The 25,819-nt window shown below is 36.9% G+C and overlaps 2 protein-coding genes across 2 annotated transcripts; both read right to left on the reverse strand.

Moving 5' to 3' along the window:
• Positions 1-580: 580 nt before the first annotated feature.
• tram2 (translocation associated membrane protein 2) lies at positions 581-13,637 on the reverse strand. Its single transcript, XM_056269421.1, has 11 exons — positions 13,427-13,637; positions 11,579-11,642; positions 11,365-11,474; positions 10,380-10,496; positions 10,238-10,296; positions 9,317-9,401; positions 9,113-9,183; positions 3,320-3,424; positions 2,645-2,788; positions 2,373-2,533; positions 581-903 (listed from the first exon to the last, which is right to left on the reverse strand). The coding sequence occupies exons 1-11, from the start codon at positions 13,544-13,546 to the stop codon at positions 827-829; spliced, it is 1,113 nt and encodes a 370-aa protein (XP_056125396.1). The 5' UTR covers positions 13,547-13,637; the 3' UTR covers positions 581-826.
• A 3,182-nt stretch (positions 13,638-16,819) lies between these two features.
• xkr5a (XK related 5a) lies at positions 16,820-25,192 on the reverse strand. The gene is made up of 8 exons (XM_056269419.1): positions 25,169-25,192; positions 24,828-25,018; positions 23,761-23,944; positions 22,545-22,729; positions 20,911-21,123; positions 19,735-19,904; positions 19,383-19,494; positions 16,820-17,783 (listed from the first exon to the last, which is right to left on the reverse strand). The coding sequence occupies exons 2-8, from the start codon at positions 24,928-24,930 to the stop codon at positions 16,864-16,866; spliced, it is 1,887 nt and encodes a 628-aa protein (XP_056125394.1). The 5' UTR covers positions 24,931-25,018; positions 25,169-25,192; the 3' UTR covers positions 16,820-16,863.
• Positions 25,193-25,819: the final 627 nt, after the last annotated feature.

Below are 25,819 nucleotides of genomic sequence, written 5' to 3' on the forward strand. Positions count from 1 at the left end.
TATAAACAGACGATTCAAAATATGCTTCTTTTTCTTAATGTAAAACCATTTTCTCTTTTCAGATGAAATGTGACATTCTCATAAGTTACCCCATTACCAAATGTGAATTCTTTTCTGTCTGCCATTTCATTATCAGTTTATATGATTAAACAATGACGTAAATAAAAACAGTTGACATTTTTCTGTAAAGACAGAAAACTCAAAACAATGTTACCATTCAAAAAGGTTCAATATTTATAAAGCATCGTCATATACAATAAAATATCAAACTGCATGAACGTACAAAGCAGAAACTCCATAAACACTCATTACAGGAGAAAGACTGAGTGTTTGCTCTGATTCAGGGTCATTTCACTACTACAACACTTGTTCCTACCTCAAACCGGAAAAAAACGAGGATTTTCCTTGTTTCTTTGCCGGTTCTTTTTAGATTGTCACGTAAATATTTTGTTCATTACAAACTCAGAATGTGTGAAGTCTCACGTTAACACCTTTGATTCAAATCATCTCAATGAGTGTCCTTTCAAGGCCACCGTAGTTGCCACTTTTATACCTCAAATGCAGATGCAGAAAAACAAACTAACCTCAAAACAGCGCTTTAATAAAGAAAGACTGAGTGAAGTGTAGAAAACGTATGCAGAAGAAATAATGAATACTGAAACTGGAAAGAAGTTTAGAAACGTTGACAAGAGCCTGTTGAGGGTCCTGTTGTCACTTCCTCGGAGAAACGCCACATGCACTTCTCTTGGTGTGGTAACAGGAAGCAGATGATCTGTTTCCTGTGCCCTCGATGTGTGGAGGCCATCCGCTGGAACGAGGCTGAAGTTTACGGCGCTTTGATCTTCTTGAGACGAGGAGATGTGCCGTTCTCTGCTTTAATGAGTCCGTTCTCATGATGACCGACTGCAGAACACAAACAGCTCGTGTGAGAGAAGAAAAATGCAACGTCGCACACCAAACATAGTCACGTGTGTAACCGAAGACATCAGACCTACAAATCCTGTGCGTCACGTTTTGGCTTTCACACACAATAAAAGAATATTATTGCCCAGAGGCCAGGGAAAGTTCACCTAGAAACCTACACAAATTCTAAGCTACTCACAAAAGCTTTGTGTGAAGAACAAACCAACAGTTCAGCCATAAATCTTGCCTCCTGCAGTAGCTTGAAAATCGGCACGTCAGCACTGGTTACGACAGTATGGATGAGTAATTAATAACATTTCGGAGTAAACAATCTTTTAAGCTTACGGCTCAAATATATTTCAATTGTTCTAAATGATGAAGTCACACCAGATCATTCTTCTATTTCAAAGGCCATGTTCAGAAAACAGCAGAACACTGCTGTCAGTCTTGTATTTAAGTCCATAATATGGTTGTTAACACACAGTTTAGTTGCAAGACACTACTCGAAGTTGTGTGAACAGGACATTGAGATTCACACCTGTAAGCAAACGCGGTTGTCAATCCAAAATAACTGACAGTGTGCATGTAGCCAAAATCAGAACAAAACCAAGTTCGCTTGGAGTCATTTCTAGAGTTTGAAACTGCTTGCCAAAGCGAACTCAGAAAAGTCCACTCCGGCTCGGTAAACACATTTGAACGACCATTGGTTCATGATTACGTAACAGGTTTTTTAAAAACATAACATGAATTTATATTAAAAAAGGATATTTTAGAAAATATCATGTTCCAGTTAATACTTAATTTTGACACATTTTTCAGGTTAAATAAATTAAATGACTAGCACTATCACAAAAAAACAAAACAAAAAACAAATCTATTTTGTATTTTTATTATTGTTCCATTTATTAAAACCAAGTATATTTCTCAAGATTTCCCACCATTTTTACATAAAGTTACAGCGGAACAAATCATCTCTTGGAATTAAACCACTGGTGTCCCTGATTCCCGCTCAAACACTTGAGCGATTTATACACTTTTTAATGGCATATTTCATAATATTTGCATTGGTCTCTTTTTGTTCTGTGGATTATTTTCCCACCCTTGCCTCCTCAGTGGAAATATCACTGGCAAGTAGTTTTGACCACCCAAACCGAATTTTGTTTTGGCCTGATTTTGTTTGTTACGTCACACCAGTTTGTTCTTATATTTCACTTAAAGTATATCTGAGCCTTAAGCTTAAAAAAGATAGTTTATCCAAAAATGTTATGAATTACTCATGCACACTGTTGTAGCCAATAGTGACGTTTATTTTGATATTGAGAATGAAGCGTGCAGAACATATTTCAAATTCATCCAAACGTAGTTGGGATGTTCACTAACAGTATAACGATGGTCAGGTATTTCAAACTTCTTTTTAGCCCTAAGAAGATACAAGTATATCGGGGTCTAACTAGTGCAGTGTAATGTACCTGAATCTCGCTTCAGCGTGCGCTGCGACTGTTGTTTGGCGGCCGCTCTCTTCCGGGCCGCTTGCTCTAATCTCAGCTCACGTGTTCGGCTCAGCTGGAACCGGAAGAACTTCCAGAGCATCCAGGATTGAGTGAAACACACCATGAACAACACCAGCAGCCTGCATGTCAAACACACACACACACACACACACACACACACACAGCATTACTCTCATGTCTGGGTCTCTCGTGATGTACTGAACTACAATGAGCGTGAATGTCTGTCTCACCTGATGGAAAGAGTGTTGAAGTTTCCAGTCTCCAAATCAAGCATCTGGTTTTCAGAACGAGCCAAACCAAAGCCGACAGCCAGGAACATCAGAGTCAGAGTAATCATACGGGTCAGGACGAACCCAACGGACCACATCTCAAACCTACACACAAAACAAGCATATTTGCTGTTATATAGAGAGATTATGATATACACTACTGTCCAAGGTTTCAGATCAGTTTATGCTTTTGAAATATGTCTCTTCTCACCAAGGGTGCATTTAATTGATAAAAAATACAGTAATATAGTGAAATATTATTACAATTTAAAAGAACTGTTTTCCATTTGAATATATTCTAAACAAATTTATTCCTAAAGCTGAATTTTCAGCATCATTACTCCAGTCTTCAGTGTCACATGATCCTTCAGAAATCACTCTAATATGCCGAATTGCTGCTCAAGAAACATTTTTGATTATTATCAATGTTGAAAACAGTTGTGTAGCTTAACCGCGATGATGCATTCTCTTCCCAGGATTCTTTGATGAATAGAAAGTTTAAATCTTTACAGTCACTTTTGACCAATTGAATGCATCCTTGCAGAATAAAAGTATTAATTTCTATTAAAATGGTAATGTACACATTATTAAATTAAATCATGATTATAGGCATATGTCTGAGGAAGTTTGGCTCACATTTTGTGGTGGTTTTCATCAATGAAGTAGAACAGTCGAGACAGATGGAAGCCCATCTCAGAAAGATACTGCAGAAACAACAGAACCAGCCCGACCCGTGTCAAGCTGAAGAGAGATGAAAAATATATATTAAATCAATAATTCTTCATGCAAATATCTGATATTATACAGGTGTTAAATTAAAATGTTATTTGAATAAACTTGTTTTTAAAAACCCTTTTTAGCTTTTAGGGCTCACACGTTGTGGTATTGCTTGTGTAAATAACAGACATGGTACCAGTCTCATACCATAAAATACTTTTATACAGAGACAAGATCCCCAAACTAGTAAATACAAAAATCTCAAACCCATTTAAGGGTAAAAATGTAACTGATGTTCAACAAATAAAAAAACATAATACAGATGAATAAATGATAAAACCTTGTTTTGCTGAATATTAGATCACTTTCTACAAAAGCACTTATAGTAAATGATATGATCACAGATCATAACCTAGATGTGCTGTGTTTGACAGAAACCTGGCTAAAACCAGACAATCACATTACTTTAAATGAGTCCACCCCACAAGATTATTATAAACACGAGCCTCGTCTGAAAGGCAAAAGGGGGAGGTGTTGCTGTAATTTATAGTAATATTTTCAGTATAACTCAGAGGTTTAGTTTCAAGTAGAATTATTTTGAAGTGTTGGTGCTTAAACGTACCACTATATCTAGTGTAAATGATAAATCCCGTTTGACATTTGTGCTGGCTACTGTATATAGGCCACCAGGGTACCATAAAGATAAGATAAGGCACATAAAATCTTAAAAGCAAAGGTATAAAGGCATTTACAGACATTTTAACTCTATTGGAGTTAGAAAACACGTGTCAGGATCCACTCGTTGTCGTAATCATACTTTAGATCTAATATTGTCACATGGAATCAGTGTTGATGCCGTTGAAATTCTGCAGCAGCGCGATGACATCTCAGATCACTATCCATTACATTTTAAAAACTTGATTAAATTGTTCAAGTTTATATTTGTTTTAAATCATAAAACACAGAATGATACTATTATGATACTAAACACAGATACTATTTTTGGCCATATCGCCCAACTCTAATTTAGACCGTACTGAGACTGCTCTGAGTTACAAATGATTTTCTCTAATCTTCCGATTGGGGTTGTATCTCTCTATTAGTATTACTGGATCTTATTTTTGCATTTGATACTATCAACCACAACATTCTTTTGAATAGTCTCAAAAATTATGTTGGCATTAGTGGAATTGCATTGGAATGGTCTTATCTAACAGGTATCAAATTGAAGCAGTAAATGAAGATTTCATATCAATCACAAGTTCAGTATGGAGTACCACAAGGCTCAGTACTAGGACCGTTGCTGTTCACCCTGTACATGCTACCCTTGAGAGATATCATTAGGAAGTATGGGATTAGTTTTCACTGTTTGCTGGTGATACCAGGGGCGTTTCTAGGTTTTAAAAACATCAGGGGCTGGGGTGGGTAATAAGATAACATGATTCGATACAGAGAATAATGTATATTGCAGGCCTATATGCAGGGGGCAGACTGGTTAAAAAAATCCATCCCTGGCACTGTAACCACACCAGCCCACAAATGTGGATTTCTCAGACCTACATGTGTGCATTTTAAGGTGCTTGAAGGTAAAAAAAAATTGGATGACAATAGCTTTAAATGTCAGTAGGCAGTAGTATAAATGATTTGTCAAGCAGATAACAGATTCTTAAATATGAGAATGAGGATAAATGTTGAAATGAATGATCCACACTTGGAAATGCAGAAGGTTTCTGCTTATTGTTGACAATACACAATCACATATTCCAAACAGGAATGGCCTTAAAGTCCCTGTAAAGTCAAAATTAAGTATGTGTTTTGAGTTTGTCACACCACAGAAAAATGTGTTATTAGCCACCCAGCCAAATTTGAATGATAAAAAAAGCCAGCAAGTACATAAAATAAGCTATAAAAATCTTGAAAAAATGAGCAGTAATCTCTGCTCTCAAACGCTGGGGGCGTGTCCACTGGCTGCGCTGAAACCACGCCCACTCGCGGGAAAGCTGCCGTCGCCACACTCAACTCTACAGCCGGAATGGATGCTCGCACGGTGGGCACGCACTGCCGAATGGCACCAGTTGTCCGCGCGACGGGAGGATGAAGGCTGAGGCGGGAGTCGGTTCGGCCCCATTCACCAGTAACAGCGGATTATCAGTGAATCCCAGACAGTTATCTCCGACGAAAGTTTATAAAACTATCCCGTGTAAAATGATTACTTACAGAGGCAGGTTTTGGCGGTGATCCTCAGCTCTCCATCAAGGTTGGCTCTTCACAAAATTAATCCACTTCTTCTTGATGTAATCGTTTTTCGGAAATTTAAACAAGGACACCGATGGATGTGCTCTATAATATTGTTAGGAGCGGCCAGCCTCAGCGGCTTTAGTGCGTCATCAAGTAGGGGCGTGTCCAGGAGCTCAAGGGCTCCAGTGCGTCATCGAGCCCTGTTTTAGCCCCGCCCAGAAAATCCGGAAAATAGCAATGGTGAAAAACTGTTTAACGATCTAACTCCACAATTCAGTACTTCACAGTTCACAGTCTTTGTAATATGTTTTAGCAATACATTTCTAACATTTATAATGTGTTTAGAATTTTTTTTTGAAATTGCCTTTACAGGGACTTTAAATGAGAAATCTTTCAAGGATTATTTTGCATAGATGTTACATTTCAATCAAACACCAGTGCAATCTTTTTGTGTCCAGAGGCAAATGAGCAATTTATATATTAGCATTAAAGATTGGTTTCAGCAACTTGTTTCTTTCTTAAGTTAATCAATGTTTTTGGCACTAATCAGTTCAATTAAAGTTCAATTGTTCACTCATAAAGACAGTCACTTGTCGCCACCTACTGGCTTAATGATGCAAGTTGGGCAAACACAGACAAGCAGAGTGATACAAACGGTGAAAAGGCTGACTGGTGAAAAATTCAAACACATTCGAGGACCATACAACAAACATATACACTTATAAATTTTATAAATATATATTTATACTTATGAATTGTGCTTATAGTTTCTGTAATTAGCAAAGAACATCTGTGGAATACATTGTAATAATGTTAATCAAGCTGACTAAATCACATGACTGCGCAGCAGTTAACAATAAAAATACAAAATAATTTAAAACAAAGACAAGCTAATTATACAAAGGAAATAATATTACAGATCTAGACAAATTGGGTTATACATACTTAAAATAATGTCATGAAGGATCATTTAGGCTAGTGTATTTTTCACATTTTCGGTCACAAAATTAAAAAACATTATGACACAAGTAAGTTTTGATGACTTTGTTTGCAATATTGCTAAAATGTTAGAATATTAATGAAAAATGAGCCAAAATGTGTAACATTTATGTAGCCTACAAAAAAATACAAAAGCCCCGACAGGAGTTTTGATGCAGCTTTAATCTCCCTTTTGGTTATTTCAATACTTAACTGACAACAGAACACGACGGTACATGCTCGTAGTTTCTTTTGCGTGATAAAGGGCCCGCCGCATTTGCGCGTGATATTGAAGAGTGCAAAGCACAATGAAATAAGGCAACTTATGATTTCGGGGGTTTACAAAGGCTATTGTCCGGTTTCATATTTGTCAGTCGACTTTTCAAAATACATTCGGGGCTGCACTCAAAACATTCGGGGCTGAAGCCCCGGCAAAATCGGCTGACGACGCCCCTGGGTGATACTCAGCTCTATATTTATTCGCACCCTGGCGAAACATACCAATTCACAAAATTATCGAAATGCATTAGTAGATATAAAACAATATGATGACTAGTAATTTCCTACCACTCAATTCTGAAAAAAAAAAAAAAACAGGTTTAAATTATTGCTCCAAAAACCTCTGGGCATGTAATAACCCAGAATACTGTCTAACACCTGATGGCTGTCAAGTCTTCGTCGTCAGTTAGGAACCTGGGTGTGCTCTATGATACCAATATTTCATTTGAAAGCCACGTTTCTAGCATCAGTAAATCCGCATTCTTCCATCCTAAAAATATATTTAAACTACAAAATAGACTCTTAATGACAAACGCAGAAAAGTTCATGCGTTCATGACTTCAAGGCTAGATTATTGTAATGCTCTACTGTGTGGTTGATTTGCATGCTTAAAGGGATAGTTCACCCAAAAGTTTTATTTACTCACCCTCAAGTTGTTCCAAATCTGTATGAGTTATTGTATAGTATAGATGTATAGTAGCAGATGTTGGTAATCAAACAACTGACTGCACCCATTGAGTTCCATAGTATTTTTTTTTCTTACTATGGAAGTCAATGGCTACTGTCAACTGTCTGGTTACCATCATTCACTCATGACAAAATGATGACAATTTTCATAGTTCATTTGGGTGAACTATCCCTTTAATAAACAAACTCCAGCTAGTCCAAAACGCAGCAGCTCGAGTTCTTACAAGAACCAGGAAGTATGACCATATTAGCCTGATTCTGTCAACACTGCATTGGCTCCCTATTAAGCATTGCATACATTTTAATATCTTGCTAATTACTTACAAAACACTAAATGATTTAGCTCCACAGTACTTGAGAGAGCTCTTTTAATGCATTATAGTCCTTCACGTCTATTGCGATGTCAAAATTCTGTCCAGTTGATAATAGCTAGAATACCAAAATCGACTGCAGGCATTAGATCCTTGTACTATTTAGCACCCAAACTCTGGAACAGTCTTCCTAGCCTTGTTCAGGAAGCAGAACAAATCTAGACTACAAACACATCTCTTTAACCTGGCATATACATAACACATTATCATATTTCTATAATTCACTCACATCCGTTAAAGGATTGTTAGGCTGCAATTACGTCAACAGGAACCAGGAACACTTCCCATAACACCAGATGTACTCGTTACATCGTAAGAAGAATGGCATCGATGCTAATATTAGTCTCTCTCGGTTTATCCTGAGGTTACCGTAGTCAGCCGTATCAGGTCTGTATCCAGATTAGAGGGTGGACCCACACCTAGACACGACCAACACAGCCCTGAATGTCAGCAGAGACCGTGTCTACAAGACAATCCCCCTCATCGAAACGACAGCCATCGGCACAGATCCTCAGCAAACACCACAAGAACCAGACAAGTCCTCTGCACAGACCTATGACCAGCTTCATCTCCATACTGGCGTGATGAATCCAATCTTCAAGCAAAAGGAACTGGATGAAATGGTTGAATGATACCGATCCACAATCTGATTTATGACTTGTGATGCAGCCTGAATCATAATCACACCGTGATCGTTCACTGGCCAGAGGAGAACTGGCCCTCCGACTGAACCTGGTTTCTCCCAAGTTTTTTTTTAAAAACCTATTCTGTCCCCAGATTGAGTTTGGGTTCCTTGCCACTGTCGCCTCTGGCTTGCTTATTTGGGGACACTTGACTCCACTGACACTATTGGATCACTGTTTTCTGCAGAACTGCTTTATAGATAAAATTAACTAATTCAATAATTGACGATCTTCACAACAGAACTGAACAAACCCTGAACAATGACACTATTTTCTTCTAGAGCTGCTGTACAGCTGAAATGAACTCGGTTTGCATCATTGAATCATTTTCCGGTTATTTTTTATTTTCCTGTAAAGCTGCTATGAAGCAATTCTGGATTGTATAAAGCGCTAGATAAATAAAGGTGACCTGACTTATTAAAAGTCAATCCAGCAATTTTACTGTTATTAGTTTTCATGTGTGGTTCATGACTTACTTCAACAGATACGCAGCCAGAATGTGTAACAGATAGAGACTGATGTACTGCAACTGACGAGGCACTTCCTCCTAAAAACATGAAAAGAGCAACACAATTATAGTTTGATTATATTTCTGTTATTATATACTTTAATTATATTATGCATGTACCTACGTATCTCCCCTGCATCAATGTTTCTGCGTTCCTCTCGTCTTCGCTTACCTTTCTCACTTTCTGGAAGTAAAGCTCGGGCAGTGCGTGAAACCAGTATGCCAGCTGTGTGAGGTAGAAGAACTTCACCTGAAACCTGACAGAAAGACAATTACAATCACATAACAATCTGACAGAACCAACCACTGAAACTAGACGTTTCCATCAAAAGTTTCAAATTTAACTTATGCACAAAATTGGAATATCCCATAAAACATCTGCAAATAAAGCAGCGTTTCCATTCCATGTGTACAAGAGAACCAAATCGTCACTTCCTGGGAAATTGGCGCAAAATATCTATATTAAAATTGGAAGTTGCTGCAATCGGAGAAGCCAATGTGGCTCTTTTTCCCAACATCATAAATGACTCGCATCTCAGATCAAGCAGACGAAATGCAATAAACCCTGTCATGCTATCTTGCGTTCGGATGCCTGGTGTTTGTGAACGCAAATAATGAGACATTTCTGGGATGGAATTAAACCAAATCATTCTGACTTTTGCTCAGGCATTTCAGAATAATCAAACCAATATTCAAGATTCTGTGCAATGCGATTGGTCAGGCCAGTTATAGTAAATTCTGTATAAAGAAAATAAAACCTTTAAGGCCATTACTATTTTTTTACACTAATATTTTCTACACCCATTTTTAAAATAAAATAATTCTCACCGCCTAAAAGATCATTATTCGTTCAAATCTGCATAAATTCTATTCAACAATACAACTGTAAAAATAGGTAATCAGCAATTTATACATGTATACATTTTTCACAGAAATATGATAGAAATCTCATTGCAAAAAATTTCCCAAAAATAGGCTTCATTTTCTTAATGCAAAATCTATATATACTTTTTCTTATTTTTGGATGAAATAAGACTTGACATGTTCTTGACAGTTTTCGTGAGATTCATGCTTTGATAATGTGTGCATGTACCTCAGGTGAACATGAGGGTAATTCTCCCAAAGGCTGCTGGGATGCAGGAGGAATCCCTCCTATTAATTACATAAACAATTAAGTGGCAAACAGAAAGCATGAGGTTTAATATGCTGTGTGTGTGATATCTGGCGGCTCTTACTGTGGCGATGACATAGAGACTCCATACACTGGACACCAGGTAAAACACACACAGCTGCCCAGATTCATTAAACTTTGTGTTTTTACTCTTCGACAGGTGGAGACGCCGGTTTACTTTCTGCAACGGAGCACACAGAAAAAGAACAATAATAATATATGCCCATTAAAGAAGTTCATCTGTTTCTTGCAAAAAAACAACAACTACTTTCTAATGGCCATCAATGGAGATTTTTTTTCCCCCATAATAGAGAGCCTAAGCCCCTCCCCTCCGCTTCCGGCTCATGGGACCTTATTTCGGAAAAAATATGTATGGTAGTCAATGGCGAGAGACAACTTATCTTTTTATTCCGTCTGAACTGTGCCCTGAATTACACATATGACGTTTGTCAATTTAAAAGATAATTCTGAAAGTCAAGAAAGTCGTAGTTTGTCATAAAACAGAAGAGTAGCATTTAGTTTTATGTGAAAATCGCTCAATGAACTACATCTCCCAGGAAGCGAAACAACGAGCAAGATCCGCTGCTCATGTGTGTGCAGTGACTGCAGTCTGGTACAAAACACTCAGGCATGACGGCGTAACGTTACGATTATAACGTAAGACTATAGAAACAATGACAGACGTTAGCTTCAGTAAAGTTAGCTTCATTCATTGAGAGAAAATGTGCGCCTTTGGGGTTTGTAGTCTTTGTAATTACGTATTTTCACAGTCTTATACCTCAACAGTTTTACATCAAACTGCGACTTTCTTGACTTTAAAATGTATCTTTTAGATTGACAAACATCATGTGTGTAATTCGGGGCACAATTCAAACGAGATCAAAATATTTGTTGTCTCTCGCCATTGACTACCATACAATATTTTTCCGAAATAAGGTCCCATGGTGGTCGACCGGAAAGGGAGGGACTTAGGCTCTCTATAGAGCCAAGTGTATGGTTAATTACATTAAAACTACATTACCCACAATGCATTGCATTGTGGCACTTACATCTAGCACATACTCCTGCACCACTGCGTGAAGGATGATGGTGATACAAAGATAGAAGAGGACAGTGGCACAGTCTTTCCATCCATAATGATACAGAGTCACTTCTCCGTCTGAAACACACACACACACACACACACACACGTTAGCTCATGTTACAGATCCATCAGACCGAACTGGTAATGACAGACTATCAAAGCAAATGACTGTGTCAGACCTGCGCTCATGGTGCTGATGTTGTACTGAGGCTGGATGAATAAAATTGCTGTTTTGGCTGTCGTCTGAAAGAGAGAAGAAATCAACTTTCCTCCACAATGATGAGCAGAACACACACAGACGTGACCCTTTACCCAAACACACACACACACACACACAATATAAATCACATGTTCTACAATAAACACTCATGGTGCTTTCATACAGTTACAGCTGAAATTTAAAGTTTAGATTTTTTATTCTTGTTCTTTAACTATATATTTTTTAAAATGTGTTCGACACTTTCTGAGTATTTCATTCTGACGTAAATAAGACAACGTTATAATTATTATATTATATTATATAATTAATATTTCTATTACTATTTTTCCACAAATTACTTCCATCTTTTTGACTACAGAGCCCCAATCCAATACAAAGACTCAAAGAAATAACATGGCAACAAACAGTGGAAAATAAAGTATAATAATATAATAATAATTTTAGTAGTTTGTATTGTATGGAAGCTTGTTTCCACCACAAAAATTCACTTTTACTCACAACTAAAAGTATAAACTCGCAACTGTGAGTTACAAAATTGCAAGAAATTAAGTCAGAATTATGAGATATAAGGTCACAATTACTTTTCTTTTTTTCTCGTGGTGCCTCCAAACATTATTATATATTTGTCGCAAAATGTTGTGTACTTATTCCTTATAAAATTAATTTCAAATATTTACTAAAATGGGATCTTGTACAACTTTACCATTCCAATGTCAAAAATATTGCTGTCTGCTCTATTGTTGTACATTAAAACATGACAAATTAAACATTGACTTTAATTGACTGAAAATAGCTTATAATAAATCCAGTTGAAGTGATGCGTTCATGAATACTGTTATAAATAATGGCCGGAGGACTGCATGAAACCAGTACTGACATTTCACACGCATTTCAGCAGTTTGATTCATGAGAAATTGCAAAACAAATCAAATGAGCTTCCACTGATTTGTTTCATGAAGGCAGGAACACAGAAGTGTTTGAATGAAACACACAGATGTTCAGAACAGCAGGTGTAAAAGGGGGAAACCCATATGAACACACACATATTTGCATGACAGATGAGATGCCTGAAATGAACCATGAAGAAGAGAGTTTCATTCAGTGTTGATGACTAAAATTACCAACCTGAGAAGACAATTTATCTAGAAACTTCAAATGCCTATTTTTTGCTTTAGGTTAGGGGTTCGTAAGCGACAGATCATGATGTATATGCATATGAAGCGTTTTTGAGATTCATATATTGGTCTCTTCAAGAATACCAGTCAAACTGGGGGCGCGTGAGAGATTTGACGTGGCACTTCAGAAGAACCCTGAACATCATAAAACTCAACTAACGTTACACCATTATGACACCTGGTTTATCGGTTTAAACTACACATTATATGCTTTACGAACTTTACGTATCTTCATCATCATCAACACCACAATGCAGAAATCTGGGCCCAGGTGACGGTGAAAATGTTTGGATTTAAATTGTGAATGAGTTAAGAACTTCTTTTAATGCACTGAATTCAACCAGAGTGGCGTTAAATTAACAGTTTTAATGTAGATTAATGCATAAACGGAGTGTGTGAGACTTTTACAAGCAGCTAAGTGGATTTGATTTGATTCAAAAGCTTTAGACATTCAAATAAAAATGGACTCTGTACACATTTTTTGGTCTGTTTTTAAAGTTACAATGTCCGTCTTAAATCTGCATGTTTAATGTTGATGTAAAAGTCAGAAGAACAAAGAAAGACAGGCAGAAAAACAGCTGGCAGAGACACAGACAAGAAAAAAAATGAGAATCCAAAACTATTTAACTCACCTCAAACATCAGTCCAATCAAAATGAAAATAACCAAACTAAAGACAATGTCCGCGTGATTCTGAATGAGAAATTCTTGGCTGAAGAAAGGATAACTCTTATTTCTCCTGCGAAAAGCCATTTTACAAGTCCCCGATTTTCTGCTAGGCTTTTTTTTCCTCCAAATCTCAAACTTCCACGAATCACTCCAAACTTTAGTAAGCACACTGCGCATGCGCGCTTTAGCCACGAACCAAAGTTAGCACGCATGCGCGGTAGAAGTTAGAAAGGATTGGTGGACAGACTACTGGGTGGAAAATTTAGGAAAATGTACTCCTTTTGGTTTAACAATTTATTTAACATTCCAGATACATTGAATGTTAAATTTGGTCGTGTAATAGCCTATAAATAGCCTTTAGCCTAGTAATAGCCTTAAGCTTCATTTTCATAAAAATATTAAAATGGCTTAAATGAAATCGGTAGTGCATAACATTTTTATTTTTATTTAATAATACTTTAATAATAATTAAAAATTAAATTAAATAATCATTTTAATCGCGTAAAATCCGCATCAGCAATCCCTGTAAAATGATTTTTTTTCAATTTTCTTATCAGAAACGACTGTGATTGGTCCATCCCTACTAGCGCTGCGAAAAGTAACAAATACCACGTGACAGCACAGCAACAACTACGTATCGCTACAGAAAGTGTGTGATCATTTACAGCTGAAAAATGACAATGAAAACTTTGAATAGCCGGTTATTAAATTAAGAATTTTCTTGTAGATCTAACGAATTTGTGTTAAGCAACGCTTAGTTCACTACTTTTCTACAAAACACAGTGGCCCGGTTTAGATTAAACCGGATTTAGATTAAACCAGGATTAGGCCTTAGTTTAATTCGGGCATTTAAGTAGATTTTATAAACGTGGCTTAGAAAAAAACATTACTGGCGTGCATCTTGAGACAAAACAATGCCACTGTCCTATTTTAAGATATATCAGTGAAAGTTGCTTTCAGTTAAAACAGCCCAAACATGCATTTTAGTCTGGGATCTTATCTGTGAAACCAAGTGTCTTGTATTATACTGTATATAATTCTCTTTGCATTATTGTATTAGTTCAATGCCTTCCTTAAGCTGTTTTATCTGACACTATTGTTATTCTTATCCGTGTATATTAGTCATATAGTTTCCATTGTGTGATAGGCTATGTTTTCCTTCAATTTTATTTATGATGACTAATATTTTCTGTCTACAGCAGCAGTATAGATAAAGATGAGCTTGATGACTTTATTTCACAAGTTGAGACATATGTGCGAGAGATATATTAAGACACATTCATGGTTCTTGTGAAATTAATTTAATGAATAAATGGAATTCACCATAAGAGCAAACAACCCACATCCAGAAAAATCAAACAAACTTTCATTCATAATATCAGCTAATCGCTATAATTTATTGGCTGAATTTGCTTAGAAATTATTGCAAATATTGACCTGCCTTATGGGAAATAACCCATCACTACTGTTTAAGCACAGTCATCCTTCAGAAAAATGCATGCAAATAACAATTATTAGATAGTAAACACACTCTCAAAATGCTTTAATGAAAAACAATGGAACACACACACACACACACACAGAGAGAGAGAGAGCACTTCAAACCGTGAAAAACCACTCCAGTGGATATTCACTAAAATACCCCTGAAACATTATGACCATTCTTATCCAAGGCAAATGTATCATACATAGAATATTTTATCTTTCAGATTTTTTTTCTTCATTTTTACTACTCTGTAAAGATGAGCTCTAAAAAAACAGCTGTTACAGTAGAACCATGCATCGGCTTTATAAATACGTTATGAACCAATTATGAAATAAACAGGTTTAGCTAGATATATAGATTGGTTCTAATGCAGATATGATCATGTTCCAAGATGTGTTTTGTCTCTATTTATGTCTGTATCATTCAGGCAATATACACCAATGAATAATAAACCAGACCACAGCCCTTCATAAGAGTGGAATTACACACACACACACACACACACACAAGGAAGATTGTGCTTTCAGCTAAAACCAACAGCATGTGGATTATACTGGTTATGTTCAGAAGGGCATGTATACACAAATACACAGTTTTTATCTCCTTATTAAATTAGTATTTGTTTGGACTGCAAGGAGTAACATCATTTTGCCTAAATAACTGGATTAAAAAAGTAAAATAACTTAAACTAAAATAATTTTTAATTCCGAGATGATAACTAGATGCCGCTTAATTGAACAAGCAATGTGATGAGGTCATGTGATAATAATGTTACTTATTTAATGTTAGTTTCTTGTGCACACAAGTATTCCATTCTGAACATAAACAGATAAACAGTGAGAGAACTAAAACCAGAACAAAAGAAAAGTAAACATTAAAAAGTTTTTATCTTCTTCATAAGTCTGAATGTTTTATTCAATTCTAATGTCTTAAATATCCAGGTTCAAGTTTTTATGTTCCAGCTGCTTGTATTTTATGAATTAATGCCCTGTTCATTCATACGGACAGTGATCGTTGGAGGAAGCGGCTGTAAGTTGGCCGTAAAACTATTATTATATTTTTTATGCATACATTTTTACAAAATTTTGGGGTCAGAATTTTTTTTTAAAGAAATTAATACTTTTATTCAGCAAGGATGCATTAAATTAATTAAAAGTGTTAGTAAAGGCATTTATAATGTTAGAAAAGATTTATATGTTTCAGTTATGTATCAGTTTCCACAAAAATATGAAGCTGCTCAACTGTTTTTATTGATAACAATAAGAAATGTTATTATAAATCATCATATTAGAATGATTTCTGAAGGATCGTGTGACACTGAAGACTAGAGTAATGATGCTGAAAATACAGCTTTGATCACAGGAATAAATTACATTTGAACAAATATTCAAATACAAAACGGTTATCTTAAAATATAATAATATTTCACAATCTTACTGTTTTTACTGTATTTTTGATCAAATAAATGCAGCCTTGGTGAGCAGAAGAGATGTATTTCAAAAATCTTACAGACCCCAAACTTTTCAAAAGTAGTGTATATATTTTAAATATACATTTTATGTGACAACAAATCTGTTTTCCTGCCACTTCACATTCTGGAGGGGAAAGAGCATAGAAATTGCAGCAGCGTATAATATATCACATCATGGACGAGATAAATAGCCTACCAAACAAGTGTTCAACACATTATTATTTTAAAATGATATCCCTGAATGTGGGCAAAGACAAATTGCACAGAACAGTGAAACATTCACAACAACATTAGCTCCTCCTCCTCCATCTTCATCTTCACTCTCATTGGTAGTTGCCATTGAAGCTCATTTGCATAAAGTTCAAGACATGTTGCCTCAGAACTTTCACACTGGAAAATCTCTGTCAGTGTGAACGCCCCTTAAAGTTGGTATGGTAAATGCTGTTAAAACCCACCGTCCTCTTCCGGACCCCTGCGGGACAGAACCACCTGTCGACGGGGGCCTCTGAGGTGGCTTCCCGAACTCTCTCCGTTCAGTCCGGGAGCAGAGGTGTAGCAGGGTCCCGCTCGGCCCAGAAGCCCCCGGACGAGATCCCTGTGCATCCCGCCTTCTATGGAAATGGGACTCAGCTCGTCCAGCGTTTCCAGCCCGGTTCCAGAGCCGAAACCGAAGGGCGTCTCGCGGTCCAGACGCGGGTTACTGGAGCTGCTCGGGGATTGTGGGTCGGCGCTGAAGTATATAGTGGAGCTGGATTCGGTGGGGCAGTAATTGTGTTCAGGACTGTCCCCAAACACAGACTTCCCCTCCGGCGAGCTCCTCTTGCACTCGGAGACGGGCGACTCTAATGGGCTCTGCATTTCGAGACTGTCATCCTCATCCGGTTCCTCTCCCGCTTCGCTCACGCTCTCAAACTCTTCCCTGCAGTCGGCCATCGTGTCGTCACGGCTTTCCGAGTTGGACACACACCCGTCTTCAATGATTTCCCCCTTCCGATCCACCATCAGTATCCCGGATACTCCCCCCGCCCCGTACGCCCCGTTAATCTTTGCCGGGTCTCCGGTTTTCAGGGCGAGACGGATCAGCAGCCAGTGATGGTGACGGCACTCGCCATCCAGCTTCACACCACAGCTCCCGGGATGCTCCAGTAGAGACCCAGGAATCCCCAAGAGGGAGAAGGAAGCGTGAGAGGACGGGAAGAGGATGGGAAGAGGGGCCGGAGGAAGACTTTTGTCCCCCAGAGAGAAGGATGAATTGCCCTGCTGAAGACACTCTCGGCCCATGTGTGCCCGCTGACGCAAACCCTGAGAGATTTCAGTGGATTTGGGATGCAGGAAACGATAGTACAACATCAGGGATGTCAAACCTGAGAAAGATAGAGAGGAATAGATTTAATTTAGCTGAAAAGGATCAAATGCAAGTGTTACTGGAGGAGGGCAGTTATGCATCTATTGCAGACAAATTCATATTTGCACTGCAGATGTTCAGAAATGAATCCCTTTGATCACTTTATTCAAGAGTTGTCTGTATTTTTCTTATTATTAAATATGTATCTAACATTAATTTTTATAAATTACTCTATATAAAATGTATGTTATTTTAATAAATTAATAATGATTTAATTTTAATTATTTAATAATGTTAATGTTTTTTATCTATTTAGTTTAGCACATTTTCCTATCGAACTTTAAATATTTGTAATTTCAATATTTAAACCACAGTGACATCAAATAATATTTTTATGTAATATAGATTCAGAGGTCTAGCAGAATAATACACGAAATACACATTTGATGAATGGAAAATCATTTTTAGGAAACATGTTTAATTAAATTAGGGTGGTGATGGCGCAGTGGATAAGACACATGCCTTTGGTGTGAGAGACCCGGGTTCAAACCCACTGTGAGACACCAATGTGTCCCTGAGCAAGACACTTAACCCCTAGTTGCTCCAGAGGCGTGCGACCTCTGACATATATAGCAATTGTAAGTCGCTTTGGATAAAAGCGTCAGCTAAATGAGTAAATGTAAATGTAAACAGTTAAAATGCCTATAAAAGTGCACTTTCAGTTCTGCATTAATCTCAAAAGATTTCGATTTAAATAAATTCTGGTCTTTTGAACTGAAATCCTGAAAACAATGTCGGCGTGTGATCACAAAACTATTAAGCTGCACAACTGTTTTCAACATTGATAATAATCAGAAATGTTTCTTGAGCAGCAAATCAGCATATTAGAATGATTTCTGGAGGATCATGTGACACTGAAGACTGGAGAATTATGCAAAAAATTCAGCTTTGATTCGGCATTTTAACATACAGTATATTCACATAGAAAACAGTTATTTTAAATTGCAATAATATTTCACAATATTACTGTTTTTACTTCATTTTCATTTTCAAGGCTATCAGCCTTGATCAGAATAAGAGACATTTTTTCCAAAACATTAAAAAATCTTAGTGACCTCAAACTTTTGAATGGTTTAGTATTTTTTGATGCCAGTGGTTTTTAACAGCTCTTACACTCTAGTTTAACCATACTAGTCTACTGTATATGGTATTTTGCATGGTATTTTAATTTATATGGTATGGTACTTAAATTTATAATTTACATTGGTAAATTTCAGAAAAAGGAAGATTTGATTGTGTTGTAAAGCATTTGCCTTTTCTAATAAAAAAAAAGTTTGGCATACCAATGTGTGGTTATTCATAAAAGAGCATTTTTACTTTTGTTATTTTACACACAGGAAGATTTACCAAGTTAAACACATCACCAGTTTATTGAAATATTAAATGAAATATGTTTAGGGTAAAAAAAGACTTTTATTTCAGTGTAAATGATCAAACCCTATACAGAATAATGAAAAATGCACTGGACACTATGACACAATACTCTCACAATATGACACCTTTGTCATCGAGATCTGTCTTACCATCATGCGCTCAACACACACACACAAACTCTCACCGAGCAGAAAGCTGCACAGCACCGCAGTGGGGACGATCAGGCTATCCCATGATGCATCAGTCAGGATGTCAGATGCAGCCAATAGCAGTGTAAGATTCTCCAGCAGCATCACCTACACAGCACAGACACAACAGAGCGGTCACTCGATGCTTAAAGGAACAGCTCCAAATTCTGCATGAACTATTCCTTCAAATCCATATTCATATTCTGCAGAAAATTTTGCAAAGGCTCTTAGAATATGAGAGAGTGTTTTTGATGGTGTAAACACTCCAGAAAAACAGATCAAAACCTTATTAGCACAGATTCTCTACAAATATATCTCATGCTCTCATTAAGATGTGTGTGTTTGTACCGTATAGAATCCTGCCATCCGGAACCGGGACGGTCCGTCCTTCACGTTGAGAAACAGGAACACATGTACGCCTCCCAGAATGAAGTTAAACACGCGCCATGACCAATGACCCACATATATATCAGTCTGCTGGGAGACCAACCACAGCGCAGCCATCAACCAATGAGACGCTGGGAGAACATGAGACACACAAAGATTAAGACACTTTTTTGTTTGCACGTAACAAAAGAGATTGCAAGTAATTGTCAATAAAATGATGTCACAATCCAACAAAACTGAATGGTCGTAAAAATAGAGTTAATATAATTTGTGCAAATTATTTTTTTTATATATATATATATATATTCTTTAAATTGTATAATTTTTTCTTTTGATTTTTAGCATGAAATCATACACTGCCATTCAGAAGTTTGTGGTCGATACGATTTTTTACAGTAATAGTGTGAAATATTATTACAATTTGAACTAAATGTTTTCTATTTTAATGTATTTTAAAATGTAATTTATTCCTGTGATCAAAGCTGAATTTTCAGCATCATTACTCCAGTCTTCAGTGTCACATGATCCTTCAGAAATCATGCTAATATGATGATTTGATGCTCAAGAATTATTTATTATTAATATTAATGTTGAAAACTGAAAACATGCTTTATATTTTTGTGGAAGCTGTGATAATTTTTTTTTACATAATTTATTATTCTTTGATTAATATAAATTTCAAAAGAACAGCATTTATTTAAAATAAAAATCTTTTGTAACATTATAGATATCTTTACAGTAAATTGATAAAAGTAGCATGTCCTTGCTGAATAAAGGTATTAATTTATTTTGGTAACACTTTACAATAATGTTTCATTTATTTAACATTAGTTAACAAATTTAGTTAACCTGAACTAAGAATGAACAAAACTGCATTTATAAGTCTTAGATAATGTTGATTTAAACATTTACTAGTACATTATTAAAATCAAAATTAGTAATTGTTAACGTTTAGTCAATGCACTGTGTATTTTTATTAACTAACATTAACAAAGATTAATAACTAAATGTACTACTCATTGTTAGTTAATGTTAGTTAATACATTAACCCCAAAGTGTACAATACTTCAGATATGTCATTGGTAATTTACAAACGAGACCTGAGCGTGCACATCTCTGATCTTCATGCAGACTCACCCACGACCCCGATGACCCAGCAGCCGAAGGTGCGTGTGAACAGGGCGAGGCTGGTGAAGCGGGCGGCTAACATGCCCGTCCTCCACAGGAGCTGGCACAGGAGCGCTGCTGGTGGCATCTGCAAATGTCCCGGACGGATCAAACAACAGGCCCGACTGTAGAGCACCAGCGCCCAGGACAGCGAGAGCAAACACACGGCATCGCACAGAGCCACTGCAGATAAAAACACACACGGTTGTCTATACATGTCTGCAGTGGCGTGACATTGTTTTAAAAATTGGGTGAGACAGGTCAGTGTGTGTGTGTGTGTGTGCAGGGTGGGGGTGTTGCTAGTATAATGCTAAATCAGATATGTGTACAATAACAATTTTCGGAAAAAATAACATCATGTCCATTAATATATTTCAATAGTACACTGGGCTTAATTTGTCGTTTAATGAGATCTATGACTATATACTGTTAGTGCCGATAATTTTCACGTGAATAAATACATAGATCCGCGTAGATTTCCTGTGTACTTTAATGGTCTTGCGGTAAAACGTTTGCCAAGCGTGTCAGAGTTTCGGGGTTCTAATTCGTTCCGGATTTCACCGGAACGAATAGAGTCTCCTCAACGGTGTTAAGCGATAGATTGTAAAGACTGTGCACGAGCAATAGAAAACACTGTAAAACACTGATAGCAGCGGCAACAAACACACTGCTTGATTTAAAAACCACACATTTCAGCGTTAGATCGCCTCTTATTTAAGAAACGGACGAAATGAATGCTCTGCTAGTTAACCGGAGATGTTTTATTTATTTGTATTAGGTACAGTGTTGTGCCTGAACGCGTTCATTGAACCATAGTTCATGAACTCGTTCATATTTTGGGCGAACGTGAACTGAACGTACTGTATTACTGCCTGATGAACGTTACTGTGAACTCGTTCATTCTGGTGTCTGTGAACGCACGCTCTCTCAGTTTAACTTCGTTCAATAGGGTGCCAGATTTCTATAGAGCCTTCCAGGTGAAAACCCGGCTAAAACACACCGTAAACAGGCCTTAAAATGTAGCGGGAAAAAAACACCCAATCTGGCAACACCAGCCACCAGTGTCGCACGCACCGCCGCATGCGTCATCAAAACAAAAAGCAGCATGTAGTCGACAAAGCATGGAGGCTGCGTCGTATGATCATTTAAACGAGTTTTATGACAAGGTCGGTGAGGATGGGAAAAATCTTACATTTCTGTGCAAACTTTGCCCGCCGATAAAATAATTGCTGTCTGTGGTTGTATATGGGCTGTGGCAATAATAATAATAAAATATATGTATAGCTCGCAGCAACATATGGAAAAAAGACCTATGAACTAGTTCATTTTTGGAACTGTGAACTTAGTTCAAAATTGTGAAGTATGAACTATGAACTGAACTAGTTCATTTTAAAATTTGTGAACTGAACTTTGAACTAGTTCATGTAGAAAGTGAACTTTCCCAACACTGATTAGGTACATCCATGTCGCGAGATGTTTCAAAAAGTGGTGGGGACAATATCGACCCTGGCAAAAAGTGGTGGGGACATGTTGTCCCACCCGCAAATTTCGCCTATGCATGTTTGGAAGTGCAATGCATGTGTGTAACTGAGCTCAGGACTGACCTGGAGACGAGAGGCCGTAGCCGGTAACGCTGAGAGCGTACATCTGCAGGAGCGTCTGAGGTAAAGTCATCAGCAAGACCTCCAGCAGACGCAACGCAGACACATCCGCCTGCCGCATCACTTCCTTCGCATGCGACTGCGACGAGCCCTGAGCGGTCCATTCACACACACTGCAATCCCAAAATCTGACACACAACACACATCAAGTCAGCTTTACTTATATGGCGCTATATACAAAAGACATTGTTTCAAAGCAGCTTCACAGGAAGGACAAATACTAATTGAGTCCGTTAAGTGTTGATTTAGTTCAGTTCAATAACTGTTCATCAATTATAAAAATTTTTTCCTAATAATTAATTAATTGAATGTAAAATTAAAATAAAGAAAATGGGGCTGCACAATTAATTGAATTAAGATTGAAATCGCAATATAATTTATAAATACAGTTTTAGATATATAGGTGTTATTTTCATATTAAATTAAATGTCATATCGCAGTTCAAATCACAATATATGACAAAATAACTGAATTTTTTTTTTGGGGGGGCCAGCCAAGCCATGTCACCCCATATTAAAGATTTGAAAACGATCAAAATAAAACACTTAGCCTATTAAAATGAGATCAAATATTTGATCTGTTATTATCTGACCATTATCGACATCAGAGAACATTCAATTAATTGGTAACACTTCTAAAGCATTTATTAATCTTAATTTATGTTAATTTCATAATTTACTAAAACATTATCAAAATCAAAAGTTGTTTCTGTTAACATGAATTGGCCCCAGCTAATGAGCTGACAACGAACTGTTTTTCTACCAAATATTTTTTCTAAATATATTTTCCAGCTAATGAGCTGACATCGAACTGTTTTTCTAATAAATATTTTTTCTACTAAATATTTCTATTAGTTGTATTTACTAACATTAAAAAAGATGAATAAATACTGCAACAAATGTATTGACCATTGTTAATTAGCGCATTTACTAATGCTAACGCTAATGGGAACCATCAGTAAAGTATTACCCATTAATGATATATTAACTTAAATTCTCAGGGGGTACTCAAGTAAATATTTTACATCTGGGGTTCGGCTGACAAAAAAGTGTGGGAAGCCCTGGAGCAAATTAACTAAATTGTAATTTTTGAAGATATTATTCCTTTAGAAGCACAAACAAACACACACTCACTCACTCACTCACTCACTCACACACACCTTTTGAAAATGCCCAAGTGAAGAGTGTGTATGATGAAATTGTGGCCTGTGCGTTTGTCTCCGTCGGCCCTGTACCATCTGAAACTCAACACCTGCACCATTGACCCCGGTAACAAGAGAGCAAAGGTCAGACCGGCCAAGCTCAGCTCCTCCTGCCACAGGTAGAAGCCCACACAGCAGATCACTGAGGAACAACACACACCTGTTACCCAACATCTACATCTGTGCACTTCAATATGCTTTTGAATCGTATGAGATTATCTCTAACAAAAGAGCAGTGAAATGGGATGAGATAATATCACTGTAAATCCAGGTTAAACTGTAATAATTCAGTAATCTGTCATTTCTGGCAGTGAAGGCTTGATAGATCAGGTGTTCCACGGATCCCTAAATCTCTAACGCTGCATCAGAACAATATTTATTTTGAAAATTGCCCTTTAGATACATTTTAATTTGATAATTAAATGTTTCTGTCCAGTATTACATGTAACAATACTCTTACAGTGGTTAGGAAATTAAATATTTTCAACTTGATTCAAAGTAAATATTATATACATATAATTATTTTATATTGTCTTTAATACTGGCTATTATATATATAAATTCTTCTATATTTACTTCTATATATATAGAATATTGTAAACACACACACAGGTTTCTGGATGGTACGTCACCATGCGCAAGCAAGAAATATGAAGTGTGTGTGTGTGACTGTGTGTGTGTGTGTGTGAGAGACAAATATATATATATATATGTGTCAGTATTACATGGTGCTCCAAGGTACTTCCAAGTATACAAAAAAAAAGTAGTAATACCATGGTTTTTACATGTTTCTGAACAGGTATCATGGTTACATGGTATTTCAGACATGTAGTATTTCTGGGCGTATTATGGATTTTGGACATGTAATAATAGTGCCATTGTACTCTTTGAATGATCTTGGAGTAGTATGTAAATACCTTGGTAAATGGATACGGTAACGTTCGTTATAATGTGATGTGTATATATAGGGTGCATTAGATGCGGGTGCATTAGAAGCACCTGTGATGCGGTGTAAGGTCACTCACGCGCCGCTCTCTCCGCCAGCAGCACGAGCGCGGACGCAGCGAGCAGAAGCACGCGCCAGCAGCTCGACCACGCGTCGCGTCCTCTCCGCTCCGTTACCGGCATCTCAGCGACCGGGACGCGGCGTTGTTCGACACATCTGTGTGTTTGTTGTTGTTGTCAGCGGCGGATCCGGTTTCTCCTCTCCGTCGTCCTGTCAAAATATCTGACGTCATGCTTCTGGACCATTAAAGAGACAGTGACGCGCATCCGCTAATACATTCATATTGTTGTATAAATATTAGATGGATTTGTCTTATTTTAGTATATTTCTGCAATTATGTGACATTCTGTGTAGTCCTACCTATGGTTGCGTGTGTCTGATTATGTGTAGGTGTAACTGTGACCCGGATGTTTACAAACAGATGCTGTTTTGTAGGACAACACAAGAGAAACATGATATCCGCTGGACACACACACACACACCTAAGGTTAAAAAGAAAAACGTGACACATGTATTTAAAATGTAGTATAGTCTATTTAATGGTTGTTTAAATAGCAAAGCATGAAAGAAAATCATAGCACAAATTGAAAAGACACCATATACACATATTAAACAACTGTTTTGGGTAAAAGATATTGCACTAATAAATTATATATATTTACAACATATAAAACATGTGCCAGCTTTCTCCAACTTGACATTTATGAAAATAATCTTGCCCTGAGAATGGTTCATACTTAAAATATACCATTATCATATAGTCAACTCTTGTCTGAAAGCATATTTGTGTGGTTTTATTGTGTTCACTTGTTCAATTAACAGATATTACAAAAATATGATCATTTTGGTTTATAAAAATTTAACTTAAACCCAGACATTATTCAAATATACAAAATGTAATAAAGTGTATAATATTGAATGACAATCACACTACCGTTCAAAAGTTTGGGGTCAATATTATTACCATTTCAAATTTCCAAAGCTGTTTTCTTTTTAAATATATATTGAGCT

The sequence above is a fragment of the Rhinichthys klamathensis genome, unplaced genomic scaffold (assembly GCF_029890125.1).
Source record: "Rhinichthys klamathensis goyatoka isolate OS25496 unplaced genomic scaffold, OSU_Roscu_1.1 h1tg000281l_1, whole genome shotgun sequence".
NCBI lineage: Eukaryota > Metazoa > Chordata > Actinopteri > Cypriniformes > Leuciscidae > Rhinichthys > Rhinichthys klamathensis.

Excerpts from the sequence above, each read along its gene's own strand:
- tram2 (XM_056269421.1), bottom strand. The coding sequence starts at position 13,546 with ATGGCTTTTCGCAGGAGAAATAAGAGTTATCCTTTCTTCAGCCAAGAA. Across the intron at positions 11,643-13,426 it reads TGATTGGACTGATGTTTGAG|ACGACAGCCAAAACAGCAAT; the intron begins GTGAGTTAAATA and ends TCTCTCTTTCAG. Across the intron at positions 10,497-11,364 it reads TGCAGGAGTATGTGCTAGAT|AAAGTAAACCGGCGTCTCCA; the intron begins GTAAGTGCCACA and ends GCTCCGTTGCAG.
- xkr5a (XM_056269419.1), bottom strand. The coding sequence starts at position 24,930 with ATGCCGGTAACGGAGCGGAGAGGACGCGACGCGTGGTCGAGCTGCTGG. Across the intron at positions 23,945-24,827 it reads GCTGGCGGAGAGAGCGGCGC|TGATCTGCTGTGTGGGCTTC; the intron begins GTGAGTGACCTT and ends GTTGTTCCTCAG. Across the intron at positions 17,784-19,382 it reads GCTGTGCAGCTTTCTGCTCG|GTTTGACATCCCTGATGTTG; the intron begins GTGAGAGTTTGT and ends TATCTTTCTCAG.